The 22774-nt window shown below is 40.8% G+C and overlaps 1 protein-coding gene across 1 annotated transcript in view; it reads left to right on the top strand.

Annotated features, from left to right (window-relative positions):
- LOC115112720 (brorin) overlaps positions 1 to 22122 on the top strand; it is a 49768-nt gene extending 27646 nt beyond the window's left edge. Inside the window, exon 4 of the mRNA XM_029639743.2 lies at positions 21239 to 22122. Within this exon, the coding sequence (XP_029495603.1) occupies positions 21239 to 21381 (143 nt within the window). The 3' untranslated portion in view covers positions 21382 to 22122. The remainder of the gene's footprint in view (positions 1 to 21238) is intronic.
- Positions 22123 to 22774: the final 652 nt, after the last annotated feature.

The following is a 22774-nucleotide window of genomic DNA, read 5'->3' as shown; positions in this document are numbered from 1 at the left end:
CTACATTACCATTTTCCCCGTTTCAGAGTGCCACTTTAAAATTGTCAAGTGGTACTTGACTCTACATTTAACGCAAATGTTGTCATGGCTTCATTGAGAAGTACTTGGATCAGTAGATTATTACAATGGTAGCCACATAGGTCTGTCTGGTAACAATGAAACATTTTCCTCATCCTGAGTCCGTAAGAGGACCACTGTCAGCTATAGTAAAGGCCACTTGTATCTGAGTCAAGCTGAGAAGTTAACCTTTTTCTCATTTGTCTCTGTTAATGTCACACCTCCAGCTGCTTTAAAAGGACTATGCGTGAACATTTTGCCGCCCCCAGTCGCACCCATTCGCCACGTTACGCAAATCTAAAATAATTCAAATTAGTGAGGCTAAGTGAACAAGTGCACACCTTGCTAGGAAGCACAGATAATTGTGACGTGGCCAGTGTTGATGCAGGAAGTTGTGTTTACTGGGCCAGAAGGCAGCATCGGCATTCTGATCAAAGAGATTGAAATACATGAACACATGTTTGGTTGAGCTCATTTGCTTCCCTCGATGGTTCCCTTGCCACCTCGTTCACATTTCTTACATTAGGTTTCCTCGTATGCGAACGTGTAGACAACACACCTTTTCATATTTTCTTACAGTAGGCTACTTTGTTGCTTACAGTATGGGCTCTATTTTAACAAACCTAACACAATGGGACATCTTGGCGCCGGCAGTAGCGCTATAGGTACGATGTCGTAGTTGTTGAACATAGCATTCACACTGATATAGGGGCTAGGCCCTACCGTAAATCCATTATGGCTGAGCTATGGACATGCAAGAATGTTGTCAATAAGCAAGATAGAATGCATTATTTATAAGGCCTAAATAGAGAGTGAATAACTCTAATGAAATTCTAATCAAAACAGCTTGTTTTAAATGGGCAATGTCTAAATACAGTTGGGGGGGGCAGGACGGCTGGTGTGTGTAGACAACACTACAAGAAACATGCACGGTCCAATTCCTCATTAAGCCCTTGTGGGTGTAGAGTTTTTAAGGAGAAGATCCATAGGGCTTCGCACTGGAGAAGGCGCTCATCCGTATTGCGGCATCTGCAGCTTGAGAATGCGGTCAATGGCACAGAATTTAAGATCAACCACAACATGATTAGCCTCATGAAAACGTCTGGCCACTGGTAACCTATGGATCTTCTCCTTAAAAACTCAAGGGCTTAATGACCTTTTATGTTTCTTCTAGTGTTGTCTACTCAAACTGGTAGTCCGTCCATATCTATTGCTTCTGATATTGCTATGTAGCCCAGACTGTTGTCTCTTCCCAATTATATCTGACAATGAATTGCCCTTTTTTTTTTTTTTTTTCCTTTTTATATATTCTTTTATATATTAATAAGCATTGACTCCCTATTTGCCAGTCTCTAATTAACTATCTGCTTGCACCTGTTGCACTTGTTACACACAGCAGGTGTTTTAAGTACGTGTCGTCTTAATTTGTTTGTACAGCACTGATGAAGGCATATGGTCGAAACGTATGCTCTGTTTATTTAAAAGAAATATATGTTTTTTATAAAAGCACCACAGCACTTTTACTTTGTGTATTCTTTTGAACATGGAATAAATTAATTGTATCATTTTTGCACATTCCTCTTCATGGTTTTGAGTGCAAGTACTTTTTGAACTCTGTAAACATAATGGAACCATCTTACGAATCTCATTCACACTTCTCCCGAAATAGCAGACAGCTCCTTAATTCTTATCTTAAATCCATTACGATGAATAATTATAATATGTTTGGTTTTTAATGAAATGGTGTATTTAAAAAAATATATATTTCTTTTGCCATAATATCTCTAAATAAATTGGTCAGGAGCATGATATCATAAAATTGCCAAGATAATAAAGACATGACACATTGCTTTTGAACCAGCCTTCATTATAGTAGCCTAGGCCAAGGGTAAATGTAGCCTATGGAGGGCTTGGTTTTTAATCATATGAAATGGAAAACATGCAATTGTTACAGAAAAATAACTTCTAAGTACGAGGGTCACCGGCATCATCTCATCTCTCGTTTCATGATGATCATATGGACAAATACAGGACATTTTCCACATTTTGTTACATTACAGCCTTATTCTAAAATGGATTAAATTCATTTTTCCCTCATCAATCTACACACACTACCCCATTGTGTCGAGGCACAGATCTAGGGAAGGGTACAAAAAAATGTCTTCAGCATTGAAGGTCCCCAAGAACACAGTGGCCATCATTCTTAAATGGAAGAAGTTTGGATCCACCAAGACTCTTCCTACAGCTGGCCGCCTGGCCAAACAACAATCGGGAGAGAAGGGCCTTGGTCAGGGAGGTGGCCAACAACCCAATGGTCACTGACAGAGCTCCAGAGTTCCTCTGTGGAGATGGGAGAACCTTCCAGAAGGACAACCATTACATTTACATTACATTTAAGTCATTTAGCAGACGCTCTTATCCAGAGCGACTTACAAATTGGTGCATTCACCTTATGACATCCAGTGGAGCAGCCACTTTACAATAGTGCATCTAAGGGGGGGGGGGGGGGGTGAGAAGGATTACTTTATCCTATCCTAGGTATTCCTAGGATAGGAATACTCCACCAATCAGACCTTTATGGTAGTGGCCAGAAGTAAGCCACTCCTTAGTAAAGGGCACATGACAGCACACTTGGAGTTTGCCAAAGGGCACCTAAAGCACTCTCAGACCATGAGAAAAAATATTATCTGGTCTGATGAAACCAAGATTGAACACTTTGGCCTAAATGCTAAGCGTCAAGTCTGGAACAAACCTGGCGCCATCCCTACGGTGAAGCATGGTGGTGGCAGCATCATGTTTTGGGGATGTTTTTCAGCTGCAGGGACTAGGAGACTAGTCAGGATGGAAGAAAAGATTAACAGAGTAAAGTACAAAGATCCTTGATTAAAAACCTGCTCCAGAGCGCTCAGGACCTCAGACTGAGGCGAAGGTTTACTTTTCAACAGGACAATGACCCTAAGCACACAGCCAAGACATCGCAGGAGTGGCTTCGTGACAAGTCTCTAAATGTCCTTGAGTGGTCCAGCCAGAGCCCAGTCTTCAACCCGATCGAACATCTCTGGGAGACCTGAAAATAGCTGTGCAGCGATGCTCCCCATCCAACCTGACAGAGCTTGAGAGGGTCTGCAGAGAAGAATGGGAGAAACTTCCCAAATACAGGTGTGCCAAGCTTGTAGCATATTACCCAAGAAGACTCAAGGCTGTAATCGCTACCAAAGGTGCTTCAACAAAGTACTGATTAATGGGTCTGAATATTTACAGTACCAGTCAAAAGTTTGGGGACACCTACTCATTCCAGGGTCTTTATTTTTTTTAACAATTTTCTACATTGTAGAGTAATAGTGAAGACATCACAACTATGAAATAACGCAAATGGAATCATGTAGTAACCAAAAAAGTGTTTAACAAATCAAAATATTTGAGATTCTTCAAAGTAGTATAGTATAGCCATACATTGCCTTGATAACAGCTTTGCACATTCTTGGCATTCTCTCAACCAGCTTCATGAGCAATGCTTTTCCATCAGTCTTGAAGGAGTTCCCACATATGCTGAGCACTTGTTGGCTGCTTTTCCTTCACTCTGCAGTCCAACTCATCCCAAACCAACTCAATTGGGTTGAGGTCAGGTGATTGTGGAGGCCAGGTCATCTGATGCAGCAATCCATCACTCTCCTTCAAAACACAATCCATCACTCTCCTTGGGTCAGTGTCCTGTTGAAAAACCAATGATAGTCCCACTAAGCGCAAACCAGATGTGATTATGTATCGCTGCAGAATGCTGTAGTAGCCATGAATCACTGACCATGTCACCAGCAAAGCATCCCCGCACCATCCCTTATCGCATTGTTATTATTATGTGTTTAGATTGATGAGGGGAAAAAACTAATGTATCCATGATATACTGTTTTTAACTAGGCAAGTCAGTTAAGAACAAATTCTTATTTTCAATGACAGCCTAGTAACAGTGCTGCTTTGTTCAGGGGCAGAACGACAGATTTTTACCTTGTCAGCTCGGGGATTTGATCTTGCACCCTTTCGGTTACTAGTCCAACGCTCTAACCCCTAGAATACCTGCCGCCCCATAAGGTTGTAATGAGGCTGTATAAGGCTGTAATGTCATAAAATGTGGAAAAAGTCAAGGGATCTGAATACTTTTCGAATGCACTGTATAGCTTACATGAAGGGGGTTTTACGCATGTTCAAAATGGGAGCTGACTAAAATGTCAGCCTCTAATGCATATATAAAAAGGGGATGTCCGCTCACTGTTTTACTGCTCCCAAGCTTGATCTTTTAATAAAGCTTTGGTTGTTAAGATTGATTTCAAACCAGTCACACGAGCCAAACCCTTTATTGATAGGCTTGCCTAATTGGCGAACGCATTAGGCAGAACAAAAAAATGTGGCTTCATTGAGGGGAGGTTATGCTTGTTTTAAATCTAATGAAACTAAATCGAGAAAAACATCAGTTTTTTTATCTTTATTAATGCAAGGGTTACTGGCACAAAAAAACAGATCTCCTCTCTTGTTCCAAGAGCATAAAAGGCACTGTGCATCGCGGCCGGATGGGTTGCGCTTCCACTCACAAAATCCATGGCATTACCAACTGCCTTACTGCTATGACCTGCTTTTCATTGGTCTTTAAAATTCCGATATGCGCTTAATTTTAAGCACACACCTCAAATATTGCCACCTCTCCCACCTCGGCACAAGCGAGCTGTTATTAGACAAGTGAATTGCTGAACCTGGCTCAAGGGTTGGGAAATGCCAGAACGCCAGTTTTTACAAGCTGAAATGGCACTTGCACCGCCTTAGTAGAGCCCTATGTGATCTTTATGTCCTTATCCACTTCAAGTGTTGATTATACATCTACCAATATTCAACAACTCACCCATTCTCCAATAAGTTTGACTCAGGTAGTCTCAAGTTTTGATTGTATTGTAGGTGTCAGGCTCACACGCAGATGTTGTTTAGGGCGGAAACAGCTGTTGCAACCTCCTGAGAGCTCTGTGCATCTGAAGTATGACATCAAAGCATCTCTCATTGCTAATGGCCATCATGTTGTAGACAGGGTGGGAGCCTCACGCAAAAAAAGATTGTGCCGTCATGGAAATACCTTTTTCTTACCCCTTTCCTTACTGACATGTACAACAGGAATTGTTTTTAGAAGAGAGTCTGAGAAATAGAAGTTGGTCATAGAATAGTTGTCATCATTCATGCTGTCATTCTTTTTATCTAATTTTCACACACATTACATTACTATCATTAATTTGATAGTATGCATTGTATTACCATTGTAAAAAAACCTAAGGTTTGGGAAGATTGACACAGTCATTTGGGCTTTTTCAGGCATGCAAAATCCGTTATAATCAGCAGCTAGAGAGCACCATGTCTCAGATGTGTTGTTCACACAGTATGCAAAGAGACACTTGAGGAAGAGCCAGGGAGAGAGATGAAAGTGAGCGGTATTGCTAACATCCACTCCAGGCAGTTGTTCATGAATATCAAAGAACATCTGTGGCATGGCACCTTTGTGAAATTAAAACAGGTTCCACCAGGTTTTTACCTGTTCATTTAACCAGGGTAATCTGTCGTGACGATACAATCATCATGTTATATTTTGTTTCATATAACAGCTCAAATACAATTAGTCGATTATTTGGTCGTTGGGCTGTTGGTCGACCGAGATTGTTTTAGTCGAGCAGTAACAAATATATATATTTGCGCCCATCTCAGTGAACTAATCCATTGCGGAGCCTCGAGGCATGCAGAGGCCAAATCGAGCTGTGTACCACATTGCCAGTTCTGTCAATTTAGTCATTGTCTTTTGTTTGGAGTACTCCAGTCAATGTTGAGTAAGGACACACATGCATAAAAATAGGCCTATGGGCTACCTGGCCTGTGCGCAAATGTAGGCATATAAATGTGCCCATTTGGGGATCTGATAGTATTTCTGATTGGCCTTAACTCACCACCACTAATGACCTGTGGAGCTTCTCCAATTGAATGTTTCCTTCACATCAAACAGCAAACAACAAAGTCTGTTTTTACATCCATTGAGATTCACAATAGTTTCTCAATGTATTTGAAAAATCATTCCAGCTCTCTCCCTTTCGATATCCACTCAGCGTGAAAGGGAAAAAAAGGTTATGTTCTGATCTAGTGGAAACGTCATAAAATAGGCTTCTTATCAGTGCATGACTTGGACTGAAATAGGTTCCGGTACTCATTTTGGGTGCTGTTACTGTTTTATATTTAGGTGGAGGAGCTCCATAATATTTTTGAGCAAATATTCTACAAGAGGAACAGGAGCTCAAGCAGTAGAACATTTGAGGTACCACTACTCAGCTCCGGTGAGCTCCTGCCCAAGTCAAGCACTGCTTCTAATCCCTTGCGCAAATAGCCTAAAGCTGTGTCTGCCCCGAGCTCACTGGCGCGGGCAACTGCGGGCCCAGAATATTTTATACAATGTTGGACGTTTGCTAGCGCAAGCTTTGGACCAGACCCAAGTTAATAGTTGATACAATGTATCACGTTTGTTGCAGACAGGCCATGTGTAGCCAATGCGATTTATAGGATATTTATTTTTTTCATTTTATTTTCTACCTGCAGGTTGCAATGTTTTTAGTCGTTGGCTTTATTTAGGCGATTTTTACATAGTTGGCAATGGCAGTAGAAGTTACTTTTTAGGTTTGTATATCATTTTCATTTAGCTTTGGATATAATTTGATTAGCCACATGACAATGATTTTGAGATATTCACTGTTCATTTTTCAACTCAAAGGTCAAGCTTTCGAGGTGCTCTTTGCTGTTGAAAAGGATACCTGTATCTGGTGCTTAGCCACAGTGTTGGACAACTCTGGTTTCAACAGTGTCAGGTGGGTATGTGGTTGGCGTTTCAGAAACAGTTCAGCTGGTGTACATTCCGTTACTGTGTGTGTGGTGCGTGCCGGTAAATGAACAGCAAGTGGGCAAGCCTTTGGTGGGTGGGCACAGACTGAACCTTGAGTCTAGTCCTTCTTAAAGGTTTGCACTGCTCTCCGCTGCTCCTCTTGATGCAGGATGGTAAGGTGGTAGCAGGATGTGCCTTAATCCGTTGTTTTGCAAAACATTTAGAAGTGGTTCCAGATAACTGCGGGCAAGTGCTTTAATTTGAGTGACCCCTGGAAGTCCCTCATACAGGTCAGACAGCAGTCTCCTCCAGAACTTGGGAGGTAACACCACCCTTGATCCCCACAGTACACAGCCTTGATTTGTAGATAACTGATATTTGTTATTGTTGAATGGACAAAGGCTATTGTCGCTTACAAATGTTGGCCCGCCCACCTATGTTAAGTCCAAGACTTTTGAAAGCACTGGGTCTTTCTTGGTTTCCTTTGCCCTGTCTGAAGGAGATATATGCAGTTTGTCGATGAGAGAGATCTGGAAGACTGTTCCATTACTTCAATGGTGGTGTAACTTTTGCATGGTAGTCTTGATAGTGCATCTGCATTTGCGTGATCACTGGATCGTCTGTACTTGATCTCGTGGTCGTAGGCTAGCCGTATCAGAGCCCAAAGTTGCATTCGAAGTACAGCCATGGTTGGTATGGCTGATTTTGGTCCAAAGATGGCCAACAGAGGCTTGTGATCTGTCAGCAATTGGAAGTTCCTTCCGTAGAGGTATTTGTGAAAGTTCTGCACTCCAAATATTATGCTCAGGGTTTCCTTCTGAATTTGAGCTGAATTTTTCTCACTTGGTGACAGTCTGTGTGTCACGGTCGTCGTTGGAATGAGGTGAGGACCAAAGCGCAGCGTGGTAAGTGTTCATCATATATTTATTAAGCCGAGAACACTAAACAAAATAACAAAGGAGAAATGAAACGAAACAACTAACGACACCTGCCTCTGATTGAGAACCATACCAGGCCAAACGCAAAACACAACATAGAAAAGGAACATAGACAACCCACCCAACTCACACCCTGACCATACTAAAACAAAGACATAACAGAAAGAACTACGGTCAGAATGTGACACTGTGATGCAAATGCGATGGGGGTGTTCTTCACCTGATGATAAAATATCTGAGATGACGGCTCCTACTCCTTATGAAGATGCATCACACGCGAGCCTCCGCTTCGTCTCTGTGTCGTAGTGGTCAAGCCGCTTGCTCTTTCGAAGATGCTGTTCGCAAGTTTTGAATGCTTCTTCTAATTGCAAAAACCATTTCCACTTTGTTGGCCTGCAGCAGTTGGTGAAGTTAATGCAACAGTGTGGATAGGTTTTTGTAGGGGATAATACATTTTTCGTAACGAAAAAATTGAGTCTGAAATTTCAACGTGTAAATTACAAACTTCAGATGCCTTTTTAAATCTCAAATACACTATAGAAGTTTTACATTTCCTACATTGCAGGGTGATCAAATTAAGATCCTACGTCTGTGGTTCAGGAACCCCAACAAGTATCTCCGCTCTGTTACATTTGTGGTTGCTGTTGCTGTCGGTTTGGTGCAATCCTTGTGCTTTGATCTTGTATCTGAGATACCTGGAGAAACTCACGCAATTGTCTGCGTTTAATTCTCACTCCAAAACATTGAGAAACACGTCTGCTTTTTTTCATCTTTTGAGTTCATTTGCAGCCAGCCAACGCTCAAAGCACTCTAAATAGTCATGCTCTTTTGTAGCCTCAAACTCTGGTACTTGACCAATGGTTGCCATTTTCATAATTATTTGTTCTGTTTCTACATTACACTTGTATTCCTTAATTTTCAGAATGTTCATCTAATTCTTCAAGTTTTTGCAATTTCTTCATTCTCTGCACACATTTGTAATCATGTAATCATACGTTTATTTTGTCTTCGTATGCCTATTTTTTTTGTTGAAAATATTTCCCCCTTTATCAGAATACATATTCTCCACTGAGATCACCTTTTTTTCAATGGGTTCAATGCCAGTTCTTACTTTCCCCACCAGTGTCGGTTTTCTGGACTCCAATAGGATCACTATTAGCAGCTTCCGATCACTGTGCTATTTAGTCATGCTTAGCTAGCTTTATAGTAGTCTTCTACTGGTGGTAAAAAACTGACGATTGCCATTGCCATCATATTTTCGAGTTTCATTACTCACGCGACATTCTTCCCTTCAAGCAATGTCCGTTGATGAAGTTTGATCACCTCATCGCCACTGTAATATTTGTGTTGTTGAGAATATCCCCAGGCAGGAGACAAGAAGTGTGTCGTTCATTAAAACATCTCGTGCAATACCACTTAGGACCATTAGGTGTCTGTCTATTAAGTGTTGTAACATAACACTGCCGTAATGCATTACTGCTTAGTAACAGCATAGTAACTAATATTGACAGATGTAGATCACAAAACTAAAAATGTACGTCTCGGTAGTTCTAAAGATTCCATTTCCATATTTTGTACACACAATCAATTATACCTATCAACACAATACATAAAAAGCATGCTGAGGAACTTCAGCTTCACTTCTGTACATTTTCAGTTTCCTGCACTCTCCAAGAAGGCATGAAGAAGAAAGTCAATCCGGTAGTTGACTTGACTGACTTTCAATCAGTGTTGGGGAAGCTACATTTACATTTAGAAAATATAGTTTACCAAGCTACCAATTACTTCCCATTGGAAGAAGTTTAGCTACCCTTAAGAAAATTATAGTTTACTTAACTAAAGTTGCCTTGAAAAAGTAGTTTTTTTTACGGAAATAAACTGAACCAGAGCCAAAACCACTTCAAACAGCGAAACATGATGAAGCCTGGTCGTCAGGGGAAGCCTAGTCGTCAGGGGGAACAGGAACTCTCATTTAAAATGAGGTAAAAATATTAATGGAATAGGTTTAGAGATGCTGCAAAAATATATTCAAAAGCATTTATAAAATGTCAGGCCTTGAAGATACAGTGGGGCAAAAAAGTATTTAGTCAGCCACCAATTGTGCAAGTTCTCCCACTTAAAAAGATGAGAGAGGCCTGTAATTTTCATCATAGGTGCACTTCAACTATGACAGACAAAATGAAAAACAAAAATCCAGAAAATCACATTGTAGGATTTTTAATGAATTTATTTGCAAATTATGCAATTGAGATTTAGTCATCTGGTGCTGATGTGAGCCATGACCTGCCTTTCAAAGCACTTCATGGCTACAGACGTGAGTGCTACAGGGCGGTCGTCATTTAGGCAGGTTACCTTCTCTGTCTTGGGCACAAGGACTATGGTGGTCTGCTTGAAACGGGCAAGTGTCAGTGAAGACACGTCCTGGTAATCATATGTCCCCGCGGCCTTGTGAATGTTGACCTGTTTAAAAGTCTTACTCACATCAGCTACGGAGAGCGTGATTGCACAGTCGTCCGGAACAACTGGTGCTCACATGCATGCTTCAGTGTTGCTTGCCTCGAAGCGAGCATAAAAGGCATTTAGTAGCCCATCTGGTAGGTTTGCGTCACTGGGAAGATCACGTCACTGGGCAGATTAGAAGTGCTATTTTCTTTGTTTTTTTGCATTGTTTGTAACTTTAAAAAATATACATATATTTTGTACATAATGTTACTGCTACCGTCTCTTATGACCAAAAATAACTTCTGGACATCAGAACAGCGATTACTCACCTCAAACTGGAAGAAGATTTTTATTTTAACGAGTCCGACGTGAAGGATATACTGCTTTCCCGGGAACATGCCCAAATCCCTGTCATTTGCATGAAGAAAAGACCTTCTGAGAATTCGTAGGCGAGCGAGTAAACCCCCACTGCCATCCATTCTATTGACCAACGTGCAATCATTGGAAAATAAAATCAATGACCTACGATCAAGATTAAACTACCAACGGGACATTAAAAGCTGTAATATCTTATGAGTTGTGGCTTAACGACGACATGAATAACATACAGCTGTCGGGTTGTACACTGTATCGGCAGGATAGAACAGCAGCCTCTGGTAAGACAAGGGGTGGCTGTCTATGTATCAAGGTTTTGCTTGCCTGAGATAGAATATCAAGAGTTTTCATCTATACTCTTCGTAGCTGTCTGTTTACAACCACAAACAGATGCTGGTACTAAGACTGCACTCAACGAGCTGTATACGGCCTCCTAGTGGCCGGGGACTTTAATGCAGGGAAACTTAAATCTCTTTTACCTAATATCTTACAGCATGTTAAATGAGCAACCAGAGGGAAAAATAACTCTAGACCACTTTTACTCAACACACATAGACGCATACTAAGCTCTCCCTCGCACTCCATTTGGCAAATCTGACAATAATTTTATCCTCCTGATTCCTGCTTACAAGCAAAAATTAAAGCAGGACGCACCAGTGACTCGGTCAATATAAAAGTGGTGATATGAAGCAGATGCTAAGCTACAGGACTGTTTTGCTAGCACAGACTGGAATATTGTCTGGGATTCTTCCTATGGCATTGAGGAGTACACCACATCAGTTACTGGCTTCATCAATAAGTGCATTGATGACGTCGTCCAGACAGTGACTGAACGTACATACCCCAACCAGAAGCCATGGATTACAAGCAACATCCGCACTGAGCTAAAAGGTAGAGCTGCCATTTTCAAGGTGCCGGACTCTAACCCAGAAGCTTATAAGAAATCCCGCTATGCCCTCCGACGAACCATCATGCAGGCAAAGCATCAGTACAGGACTAAGATTGAATCGTACTACACCGGCTCCCACGCTCTTCGGATGTGGCAGGGCTTGCAAACTATTACAGACTACAAAGGGAAGCACACCCGAGGGATGCCCAGTGACACGAGCCTACAGACGAGCTAAATTACTTCTATGCTCGCTTCAAGGCAAGTAACACTGAAACATGCATGAGAGCACCAGTTGTTACGGACGACTGTGTGATCACACTCTCCGCAGCCGATGTAAAACCTTTAAGCAGGTCAACATTCACAACGCCGCCTGGCCAGACGAATTGTCAGGATGTGTACTCCGAGCGTGCGCTGACAAACTGGCAAGGGTCTTCACTGACATTTTCAACCTCTCCCTGTCTGAGTCTGTAATACCAACATATTTCAAGCAGACCACCATAGTCCCTGTGCCCAAGAACACTAAGGTAACATGCCTAAATGACTACTGACCCGTAGGACTCAGGTCTGTAGCCATGAAGTGCTTTGAAAGGCTGGTCATGGCTCACATCAACACCATTATCCCAGAGACCCTAGACCCACTCCAATTTGCATACTGTCACAAACAGATCCACAGATGATGTTATCTCTATTGCACTCCACACTGCCCTTTCACACCTGGACAAAAGGAACACCTATGTGAGAATGTCATTAATTCACTACAGCTCAGCGTTCAACACCATAGTGCCCTCAAAGCTCATCACAAAGCTAAGGACTCTGGGACGAAACACCTCCCTCTGCAACTGGATCCTGGACTTCCTGACGGGCCGCCCCCAGGTGGTAAGGGTAGGAAACAACACATCCGCCACGCTGATCCTCAACACGAGGGCCCCTCGGGGGTGCGTGCTCAGTCCCCTCCTGTTCTCCTTGTTCACTCATGACTGCATGACCAGGCACGACTCCAACACCATCAAGTTTGCCGATGACACAACAGTGGTAGGCCTGATCACTGACAACGACAAGACAGCCTATAGGGAGGATGTCAGACCTGGCCATGTGGTGCCATGATAACAACCTCATCGTCATTGTGATCAGGACAAAGGAGCTGATTGTGGACTACAGGAAAAGGAAGACCAAGCATGCCCCCACTCGGTAGGTAGCCTAGTGGTTAAGGCGTTTGACTAGTAACCGAAAGGTTGCAAGATCAAATCCCAGAGCTGACAAGGTAAAAATCTGTTGTTCTGCCCCTGAACAAGGCAGTTAACCCACTGTTCCTAGGCCGTCATTAAAATTAAGAATTTGTTCTTAACTGACTTGCCAAGTTAAATAAAGGTAAAATAAATTAAAAACGGGGTTGAGAGCAGGTTGAGAGCTTCAAGTTCCTTGGTGTCTATTTCACCAACAAATTAACATGGTCCATGCACACCAAGACATGTCGTGAAGAGGGCACGACGAAACCTATTCCCCTTCAGAAGATTTGGCATGCGTCCTCAGATCCTCAAGAGGTTCTACAGCTGCACCATCGAGAACATGCAACCTGACTGGTTGCATCACTGCTTGGTATGACAACTGCTCGGCCTCCAACTGCAAATCACTACAGAGGGAAGTACGTACGGCCCAGTACACCACTGGGGCCAAGCTTCCTGCCATCCAGGTTCTCTGTACCAGAGGAATTGTCAAAGACTCCTGCCACCCTAGTCATAGACTGTTCTCTCTGCTACCGCACTGCAAGCGGTACCGGAGCGCCAAGTCTGGGTCCAAGAGGCTTCTGAACAGCTTCTACCCCCCAAGCCATAAGACTCCTTACCATCTAATCAAATGGCTACCCAGACTATTTGCATTGCCCCTTTCTTTTACGCTGCTGCTATTCTCTGTTATTGTCTATGCATAGTCACTTTAATAACTCTACCTACATGTACATATTACCTCAATTTCCTTGACTAACCTGTGCCTCCGCACATTGACTCTGTACCTGTACCCCCTCTATATAGCCTCGCTATTGTTATTTTACTTCTGCTCTTTAATTATTTGTTACTGTTAATGCTTTTTTAAATATATTTTTCTTAAAACGGCATTGTTGGTTAAGGGCTTGTGAGTAAGCATTTCGCTGTAACACCTGTTGTAGTCGGCGCATGTGACAAATGCAATCTTATTTTATTTTTTATATGTTAGGAACCCGTAAAACGGCAGCCTTCCCCTCCCGCGCCATCTCTCTCAGCACTAAATAAATCAAATGTTGAAACAGAATGGCATTGCACATCTCACTGTTAATATTCCCACTATGATGAGGTTTTAATATAAGGTCCTTCTTTTTTAATTTTGTCCAAATCATCCTAAAGTATCTATAAAAAAAAGAAGACTTTTTATCTGTGGAAACAGACTTTATTAGGGCAAGTCTACAGTGTGCACAAATCAGTTCACTTGCCAAGACCTATTACGCTGGAAATATTTTAATGTTCATTTCAAGCACTTTTGATTTAGCTAGAGTGCGCTTGCCAATGATCAGAATGAGCACAATCACTTTATAACGCCACATTGTTACAGACAAAACCATCAGTAGAGTCATTTTTATTTGCACAGCCTTTTATCCCCAACAAGTCAGTTTGATGGAAACACCCCTCTTGTGGGAAAATGTGCATAGTGTTTTTAATGCAGATTTTTTGAATATTTCGCATGTACATCTGTCACCACATGGATGGCAACCTAGCTAGTAACCAGATTTCCATCCAACCTTTTTATGTGAGGAAAGTACATGTACATAATCATTCCGTGCCTACTTGTTCGGTCTGTGGTTGTTTATTTTATGCCTGCTGGTTAGTCGGGTAGACACAGAGGAGTGAAATGACAGAGGAATGCATTATCAAGAAGGATAGAGAACAGTTGCTTCACGAGGTATCTCTACCTGAAAATGCATGATCTAAGTGATTGATAGTTGGTATTCAGCATTCATAAAAGTATGCCTTATTTACTTTGAAGAACTACTAAAATAGTGATTTTTGTCAGACAGCATATGCAACAATTGAAATATTTTATTAAAGGAAAGTAATGTGAACAAATTATGGTTAAGTGAAAAGCAGTAATGGGCAGTCTACCATCATGAGACTTTTATGAATTTCTTTATTCTGTCTGGTTACAACATTCAACCCACATAATACATTGCATTTCATTTAGAAACTGAAAACCGTGATCATTTTTTAATAATAGATTAGAACCCAAACCGACACTAATCGCTTAGCACTAGTAATCGCTCAGCATTGATGGTTTTGTGTTTCAGGACCAAACCACTAGTAAAGTTCAAAACCCATTTAACTTTTTTTTTTTTGGTACATAGGAATTTAATCAATTATTTTTGGTATGTGCACTATTTCATTACACACAGTCAATTTGATGGAAACACATCTCGGGTGGGAAAATAGGCATATTGTTTTTATGTACCTCAGTAAAAACACTTTAAAGTACTAAAAAGTTTTTTGGGGGCATCTACTTTACTTTACTATTTATGTTTTTGACTAATTTTGCTTTTACTTCACTACATTCCTTAAGAAAATATTGTACTTTTTACTCCATATGTTTTCCTTGACACCCAAAAGCACTTGTTACATTTTGAATGCTTAGTAGGACAAGAAAATTGTCCAATTCACTCACTTATCAACAGAACATCCCTGGTCATCCCTACTGCATCCGATCTGACGGACTCACTAAACACACATTCTTTTTTTGTAAATTATGTTTGAATGTTGGAGTGTCCCCGTGGCTATCCGTAAATAATTTTAAAAAACGAAAAAGTGGTGCCGTCTGGTTTGCTTAATGTAAGGAATTTGAAATGATTTATAATTTTACTTTTGATACTTAAGTATATTTTAGCAATTACATTTACTTTTGATTACTTAAGTATATTTTAAACCAAATACTTTGATTTTTACTCAAGTAGAATTTTACTGTGTGACTTACTTGAGTCATTTTCTATTAAGATATCTTTACTTTTACTCATGTATGACAATTGAGTACTTTTTCCACCACTGTTTCCATACGGATTTTAGAATATTCACATTAAAATCTGTAGCCAATTGGATGGAAACCTAGCTAGTGACAGTTTATGAGATAAACAAGAATGGAAAACGCTCTACTTCTAGATCAACACTAAAACCTAATATACCCTGTCGCTTCACAAGATAAAACCTTCTGCTGTCTTACAGCATCGTTCCGGAATAATAAGATAAAAAGAAAGAAACAAAGTCACACACTCTAATTATTCTCATAGTTTACTCTCCGTTAGTCAGCACCTCTACAAAACAAACATTTTTGGGTGTGCGTCAGCTTATGCCTTTTACTTGACTAGAATAAAAAAAGGACTTTTAACATGTGACAGCACATATTCAAGACTACACACTCATTCTATTGCAACATGTTGGGAAGTAAATGATTCATACCAGAGAAAAATCACTGCTCCAAAGGCTTCTCCCCTTCAAACACTTTCACTTACCATTTTCACAAAGCCAAGACATTTTGCTGCATTCATAATGCATATGTACTAAGGAACTGCATTACGGGGAAGTGATTTTTGTCTATTCTGCTATTTCCCTTACCTCAGCTCGCAGAGCCAGAAAAGTGGAGCATTAAGGTGTCCCTGATTTCTCTCATCTGGTAATGGCTGTTCCTTTCACACTCAGTCCACCTGCTTAGTGACATATTGGGACAAGTTTTCAGTACCTGCATATTACACAAGCACATATTACACCAATCCATTTGTGTTTTCTGATACATTCTGATGCTGGAGGTTATTAATGGTGGATAATGTTCTTTTGAGTCCCTTTTTAATGTGTTCGGATAAAATCACGACCTAGTGTCAGAGAAGAGAGATGTGTTAATGAAGCCACTGTGACTAAAAGGTGGGTGTTCAAGTGCTAAGCAAAAAGAAAGGGTGACAGCAATGAGTAAGCACAGCGAAGCACAGAATGGGCGCATAAATTAATAGGAATGAGTGTCATGCTAATCATTCTGTGCACAAATTGATGACCGGCTGTCGCTTAGGTCTTGCCTGCATAATAACATTTCGTCTGATTTGTATTGGGGTGCAGTCTACCTCTTTATAGTGTCAAACATATGATTATATGCCAGTTTGTTCATTCAGAAGTGTCTCTCAATAATTGTGACGGACTATCCTTGAGGCAATATTTAGCTTATTATTATTAATGAATCAATTGCGACAGCAGACAGGGACATGTGGTGAGTTGTTATTCAGGGAGTGTTTCTTCAGTTTCCATTTGAAGAGTTATAAATGTGTGAGTGCTCACATTTTTACAGCCTCAACAAACTGTTCATTATTGATTGATGCACCAGCATGCTTTTCCTTAGTATTTCTGTCCAGTGAAGATTCTTTTACTTCAGCTGAAAGACTTGCCATTTATCAGTGGCAGCGGCATCTTAATACTAGAATAGTGTTGCTCAAGCCCATGTTGAAGGAGAAACCATTCCCTGCAGCTGTATGCCATGTTGTGGCTGCAGCTCCCGGAGTGGGTATTTGGGTCCATGCTGCTTGAAGGGGTGATTTATGTGAATATCTTTTTTGCCAGTTGGGGAAGACAGATGGGGTTTTTCGAGACAATGGCTAATGTTTCACATTGGGAACCAGAGCTAAGTAGGTTATAATGTAGGTTATGTGTAACTGAAGATTGATGAACAGAGATTGTACTTTTCATTGCAACTGCATCATTTATCAAATCAATGTTTTATTTGTCACATGGGCCGAAAACAACCTTATACCATGAAATGCTTACTTACAAGCCCTTAACCAACAATGCAGTTCAAGAAATAGAGTTAAGAAAATATTTACTAAATCAACTAAAGTCAAAAATAAAAGGAAAAGTAACACAATAAAATAGCAATATATAAAATAATTATAAAATAATACACGGGGGGGGGGGGTCAATGTAAATACAGTGGTTTGCGAAAGTATTCACCTCCCTTGGCATTTTTCCTATTTTGTTGCCTTACAACTGGATTTTAAAATCGATTTTTGGCGGGTTTGTATCATTTGATTTAACCAACATGCCTACCGCTTTGAAGATGCAACATATTTTTATTGTTAAACAAACAAGAAATAAGACAAGAAAACAGAACTTGAGTGTGCATAACTATTCACCCCCCTAAAGTCAACACTTTGTAGAGCCACCTTTTGCAGCAATTACAGCTGCAAGTCTCTTGGAGTATGTCTCTATGAGCTTGGCACATCTAGCCACTGGGATTTTTGCCCAATCTTCAAGGCAAAACTGCTCCAGCTCCTTCAAGTTGGATGGGCTCCGCTGGTGTACAGCAATCTTTAAGTCATTCCACATATTCTCAATTGGATTGAGGTCTGGGCTTTGACTAGGCCATTCTACGACATTTTAATGTTTCCCCTTAATCCACTCAAGTGTTGCTTAAGGTCATTGTCCTGCTGGAAGGTGAACCTCTGTCCCAGTCTCAAATCTCTGGAAGACTGAAACATGTTTCCCTCAAGAATTTCCCTGTATTTAGCGCCATCCATCATTCCTTCAATTCTGACCAGTTTCCCAGTCCCTGCCGATGAAAAATGGATGCTGTTCTCAGGGTGATGATAGGTGTTGGGTTTGCGCTAGACATAGCGTTTTCGTTGATGGCCAATAAGCTCAATTTTAGTCTCATCTGACCAGAGTCTCCCACATGCCTTTTGGCAAACACCAAACATGTTTGCTTATTTTTTTCTGGCCACTCTTACATAAAGCCCAGCTCTGTGGAGTGTACAGCTTAAAGTGGTTGTCACACCCTGACCTTAGATATCTCTGTTTTCTATATATTTTGGTTAGGTCAGGGTGTGACTAGGGTGGGTACTCTAGTGTTGTATGTCTAGGGTTTTGTATGTCAAGGGTTTTGTATGTCTAGGGTTGTTGTAGGTCTAGGGTTTTTTGTATTTCTATGTTGGCCTGATATGGTTCCCAATCAGAGACAGCTGTCTATCGTTGTCTCTGATTGGGGATCATATTTAGGCAGCCCTGTTTTCCACATTCTGGTGTGGGATCTTGTCTACGGTTAGGTGCCTGTGTGCACACTAGTAGCTTCACGTTTAGTTTGGTTGTTTGTTTTCGATGAGTTTTAGTTGATTAAAAATATGTGGAACTCTATTCACGCTGCGCCTTGGTCCCATCATTTCGACGAACGTGACAGTGGTCCTATGGACAGATACTCTAATCTTCGTTGTGGAGCTTTGCGGCTCCTTCAGGGTTATCTTTGGTTTCTTTGTTGCCTCTCTGATTAATGCCCTCCTTGCCTGGTCCTTGAGTTTTGTTGGACAGGTTTGTTCTTGGCAGGTTTGTTGTGGTGCCATATTCTTTCCATTTTTTGATAATGGATTTAATGGTGCTCCGTGGGATGTTCAAAGTTTTGGATATGTTTTTATAACCCAACCCTGATCTGTACTTCTCCACAACTTTGTCCCTGACCTGTTTGGAGAGCTCCTTGGTCTACATTGTGCCGCTTGCTTGGTGGTGCCCCTTGCTTAGTGGTGTTGCAGACTCTGGAGCCTTTCAGAACAGGTGTATATGTACTGAGATCATGTAACAGATCATGTGACACTTAGAGTGCACACAGGTGGACTTTATTTAGCTAATTATGTGACTTCTGAAGGTAATTGGTTGCACCAGATCTTATTTAAGGGCTTCATAGCAAAGGGGGTGATTAGATATGCACGCGCCACTTTTCCAACCTTTAACATTGTAATTATTTTTGAAACAAGTTATTTTTATCATTTCACCTCACTAATTTTGACTCTTGTGTTTGTAATGCAACAATATAGGAAAAACGCCAAGGGGGGTGAATACTTTTGCAAGGCACTGTAGTCCTGTGTGCCATGTGATTGAATTGTTAAGCATTCTTTTGCTTGGGGGAAGAAGCTGTTAAGGAGCTTTTTGGACCTAGACTTGGCTCTCCGTTACCTCTTGCCATGTGGTAGCAGAGAGAACAGTCTATGACTTAGGTGACTGGAGTCTTTGAAAAAATGTTGGGCCTTCCTCTGACACCACCTAGTATATACATTTCTGTTCAAAAGTTTGGGGTCACTTAGAAATGTCCTTGTTTTTGATAGATAAATGATCCATAGAAACATCACTGCTCCAAAGGCTTCTCCTCTTCAAACACTTTCACTTACAATTTTCACTAAGCCAAGGCATTGCACAGTGAAGAGGCGACTCCGGGATGCTGGCCTTCTCGGCAGAGTTCCTCTGTCCAGTGTATGTTCTTTTGCCTATCTTAATCTTTTATTTTTATTGGTACTATTTGATGAAGCTGCCAGTTGACACTTGTGAGGCATCTGTTTCTCAAACTAGGCACTAATGTACTCCTCTTTCTATTCTGGTTAGAGACAGTTTGTTCTGTTCTGTGAAGGGAGTAGTACACAGCGTTGTACAAGAACTTCAGCTTATTGGCAATTTCTCGCATAGAATAGCCTTCATTTCTCAGAACAAGAATAGACTGATGAGTTTCAGAAGAAAGTACTTTGTTTCTGGCTATTTTGAGCCTGTAATAGAACCCACAAATGCTGATGCTCCAGATACTCAACTAGTCTAAAGACGGACAGTTTTATTGCTTCTTTAATCAGAAAAACAGTTTTCAGCTGTGCTCACATAATTGCAAAAGGGTTTTCTAATGATCAATTAGCCTTTTAAATGGATCAACTTGTATTAGCAAACACAACGTGCCATTGGAACACAGGAGTGATGGTTGCTGATAATGGGCCTCTACGCCTTTTCCAGCTACGATAGTCATTTACAACATTAACAATGTCTACACTATATTTTGGATCAATTTGATGTTATTTTAATGGACAAAAATGTGCTTTTCTTTCAAAAACAATCATTTCTAAGTGACTCCAAACTTTTGAATGGTAGTGTAGGTCCTGGATGATAAGGAAGCTTGGCCCCAGTGATATTCTAGGCTGTACGCTTTACCCTCCTTAGCGCCTTACGGTCGGATGCCAAGCAGTTGCCATTCCAGGCGGTGATGCAACCGGTCAGGATGCTCTCGATGGTGCAGCTGTAGAACTTTTTGTGTATTTGGGGATCATGCCAAATCTTTTCAGTCTCCTGAGGGGGAAAAGGTGTTGTCGCGCCCTCTTCACGACTGTCTTTGTCTGTTTGGACCATGAACCTGCTCCACTGCAGCTCCTTCAATGTTAATTCGGGCCTGTTCGGCTCTCCTTTTCCTGTAGTATCCATTGGATATCTGTGTTTTACAAGGTTGTACAGTGTGTTGTATGGTATGTTGGTTGATATACTCATGATGTTGAAATGGTTTTGTTTGGATAATCCCTCAACTATTAGTAAATATTTTTGGTTAATGGTCATTTGTGCATCAGTAACATTATCTTTCATCAGAGAGACAATCCAATGAAGGGCAACGAATTATGGCATATCTTCCCTTTAACCAAACGAAAAACAGCTCTGTGGGATCGTGGGTGGAATGGCCCTACTGTGTTTGCCATTCCATCCACTCCAACCACAATCCCACTAAACATTTTTTCAGGTCTTGGATTGACTGTATACAAAATCATGAGATTGACTGAGACCAATTTAACAGTTTATTCAATTCCTCTTTTGCCAGGGCCAAACTGTTATGCAGACACACAAGTGATCCCAGCTGGACGTGAGGTGAAGATTGATGAGTGTTCAATCTGTTACTGCACGTATGAGGAGGGCACGTGGCAGATTGAGCGTCAGGCCACCTGCAGCAAGAATGAATGCTAGCAGAACTAGAGACTGGCACTGGAAGTGGGCATGGGGGCAGGGGTTATGGGGCCATGGGTGCTCCCACCGTGATAATTGCCAGTAAGTACGCCACTCAATGCTAGCCTGACTAAACCAAAGTGAACTCTGTTGAGCACAAACAATGGTGAGCGCAGTGTTCATTCTGGTTTGACCAGGCTAACTCAACGCAGCCTTCACTCAGTCTAAACCTGAGGTCAGGGTCACCCTCCAGACCGTATGATTTCTGCATTTATAACCACATGGATTATTAAATCAAGCTTTGTATGAAGATTTGTAATCCACATACAGAATATCTATTTATCTATGTACTGAATTATTTATGGAGATATACAGTAGAAAAACTATAAACTAGCCAAAATATATTTTTTATAGGCACTGTATTTTATTAAGCTGCTATGTATTGGGTTAGAGGTCAAATAAACATCATGGAATGTATAGAATCCTTACTGTACAGCTGTCTGTGTTTTATAGAGGTAGAAACCATAGCCTACAGACAGGCAGCGTCATTACCTGAAGTTAACCAATTGGTAAGGTTTCAATATGACAACTTTATGTAATTTTGAAAATGACTTGTTGAAGAAATGTAAGAAGTTACTTGACTGTATAAAGATTTAGCTCTCTTTTCTTGCCATTTTGATGTGTTTTGATTTTATGTGCATTTTGTAAGCAGTTCTCTATTATGTATTCATGTTTAAAATAAACAGCAACCTGTGCACTGTAGGCGCTTGTATGGTAATATCAATTCCTTGAACCAAATACAGTTTTTAGATGTCGCAGCACACATCCTATTGATTCATGTTGATTTAGATATTTCATTTTTGCAACTGTTAGCTCACAAGACCGTTTTTATATGCTTGATGCAAGAGCTGATGGCTAATATTTCATAGACTGTCAAGAGAACATAGAAGAAATTATTAAACAATTGTGCCAATTAATATGCAACCGCTATCTGCATTACAATAGAGGTCCAATGGTAACTGAAAATCTTGAATTTCCATAAAATCTGCCTGAGGACATAAGCTGGAATCGTGTTATTTTTAACTGAATTAATAAGGAGGAGACTGGGCTCTAATTACGTTGATCCCCACTTCCTGCTCTCTTTCCCAGCTGTAAAAGGTTTGCTTACTGGGAATGTGTAAGTCGGAATTCATATTTAGGGAAGAGAAAAGGTTGTCTTTAATCATTACAGTTAGGCTAAGGATGAAAATACAGTACAATGTCACGATACAGTGCATTTGGAAAGTATTCAGACCCCTTCCCTTTCCCCACATTTTGTAACATACAGCCTTATTCTAAAAACCTGTTTTTGCTTCATCAGTATGGGGTATTGTGTGTGGATTGAGGGATTTTTAAAAATACGGCTGTAATGTAA

This window comes from Oncorhynchus nerka, linkage group LG28 (assembly GCF_034236695.1).
Source record: "Oncorhynchus nerka isolate Pitt River linkage group LG28, Oner_Uvic_2.0, whole genome shotgun sequence".
In the NCBI taxonomy this organism is placed as follows: Eukaryota; Metazoa; Chordata; class Actinopteri; order Salmoniformes; family Salmonidae; genus Oncorhynchus; species Oncorhynchus nerka.
The sequence above is the reverse complement of the archived record's forward strand: the minus strand, read 5'-3'. Positions and strand labels throughout refer to the sequence as shown.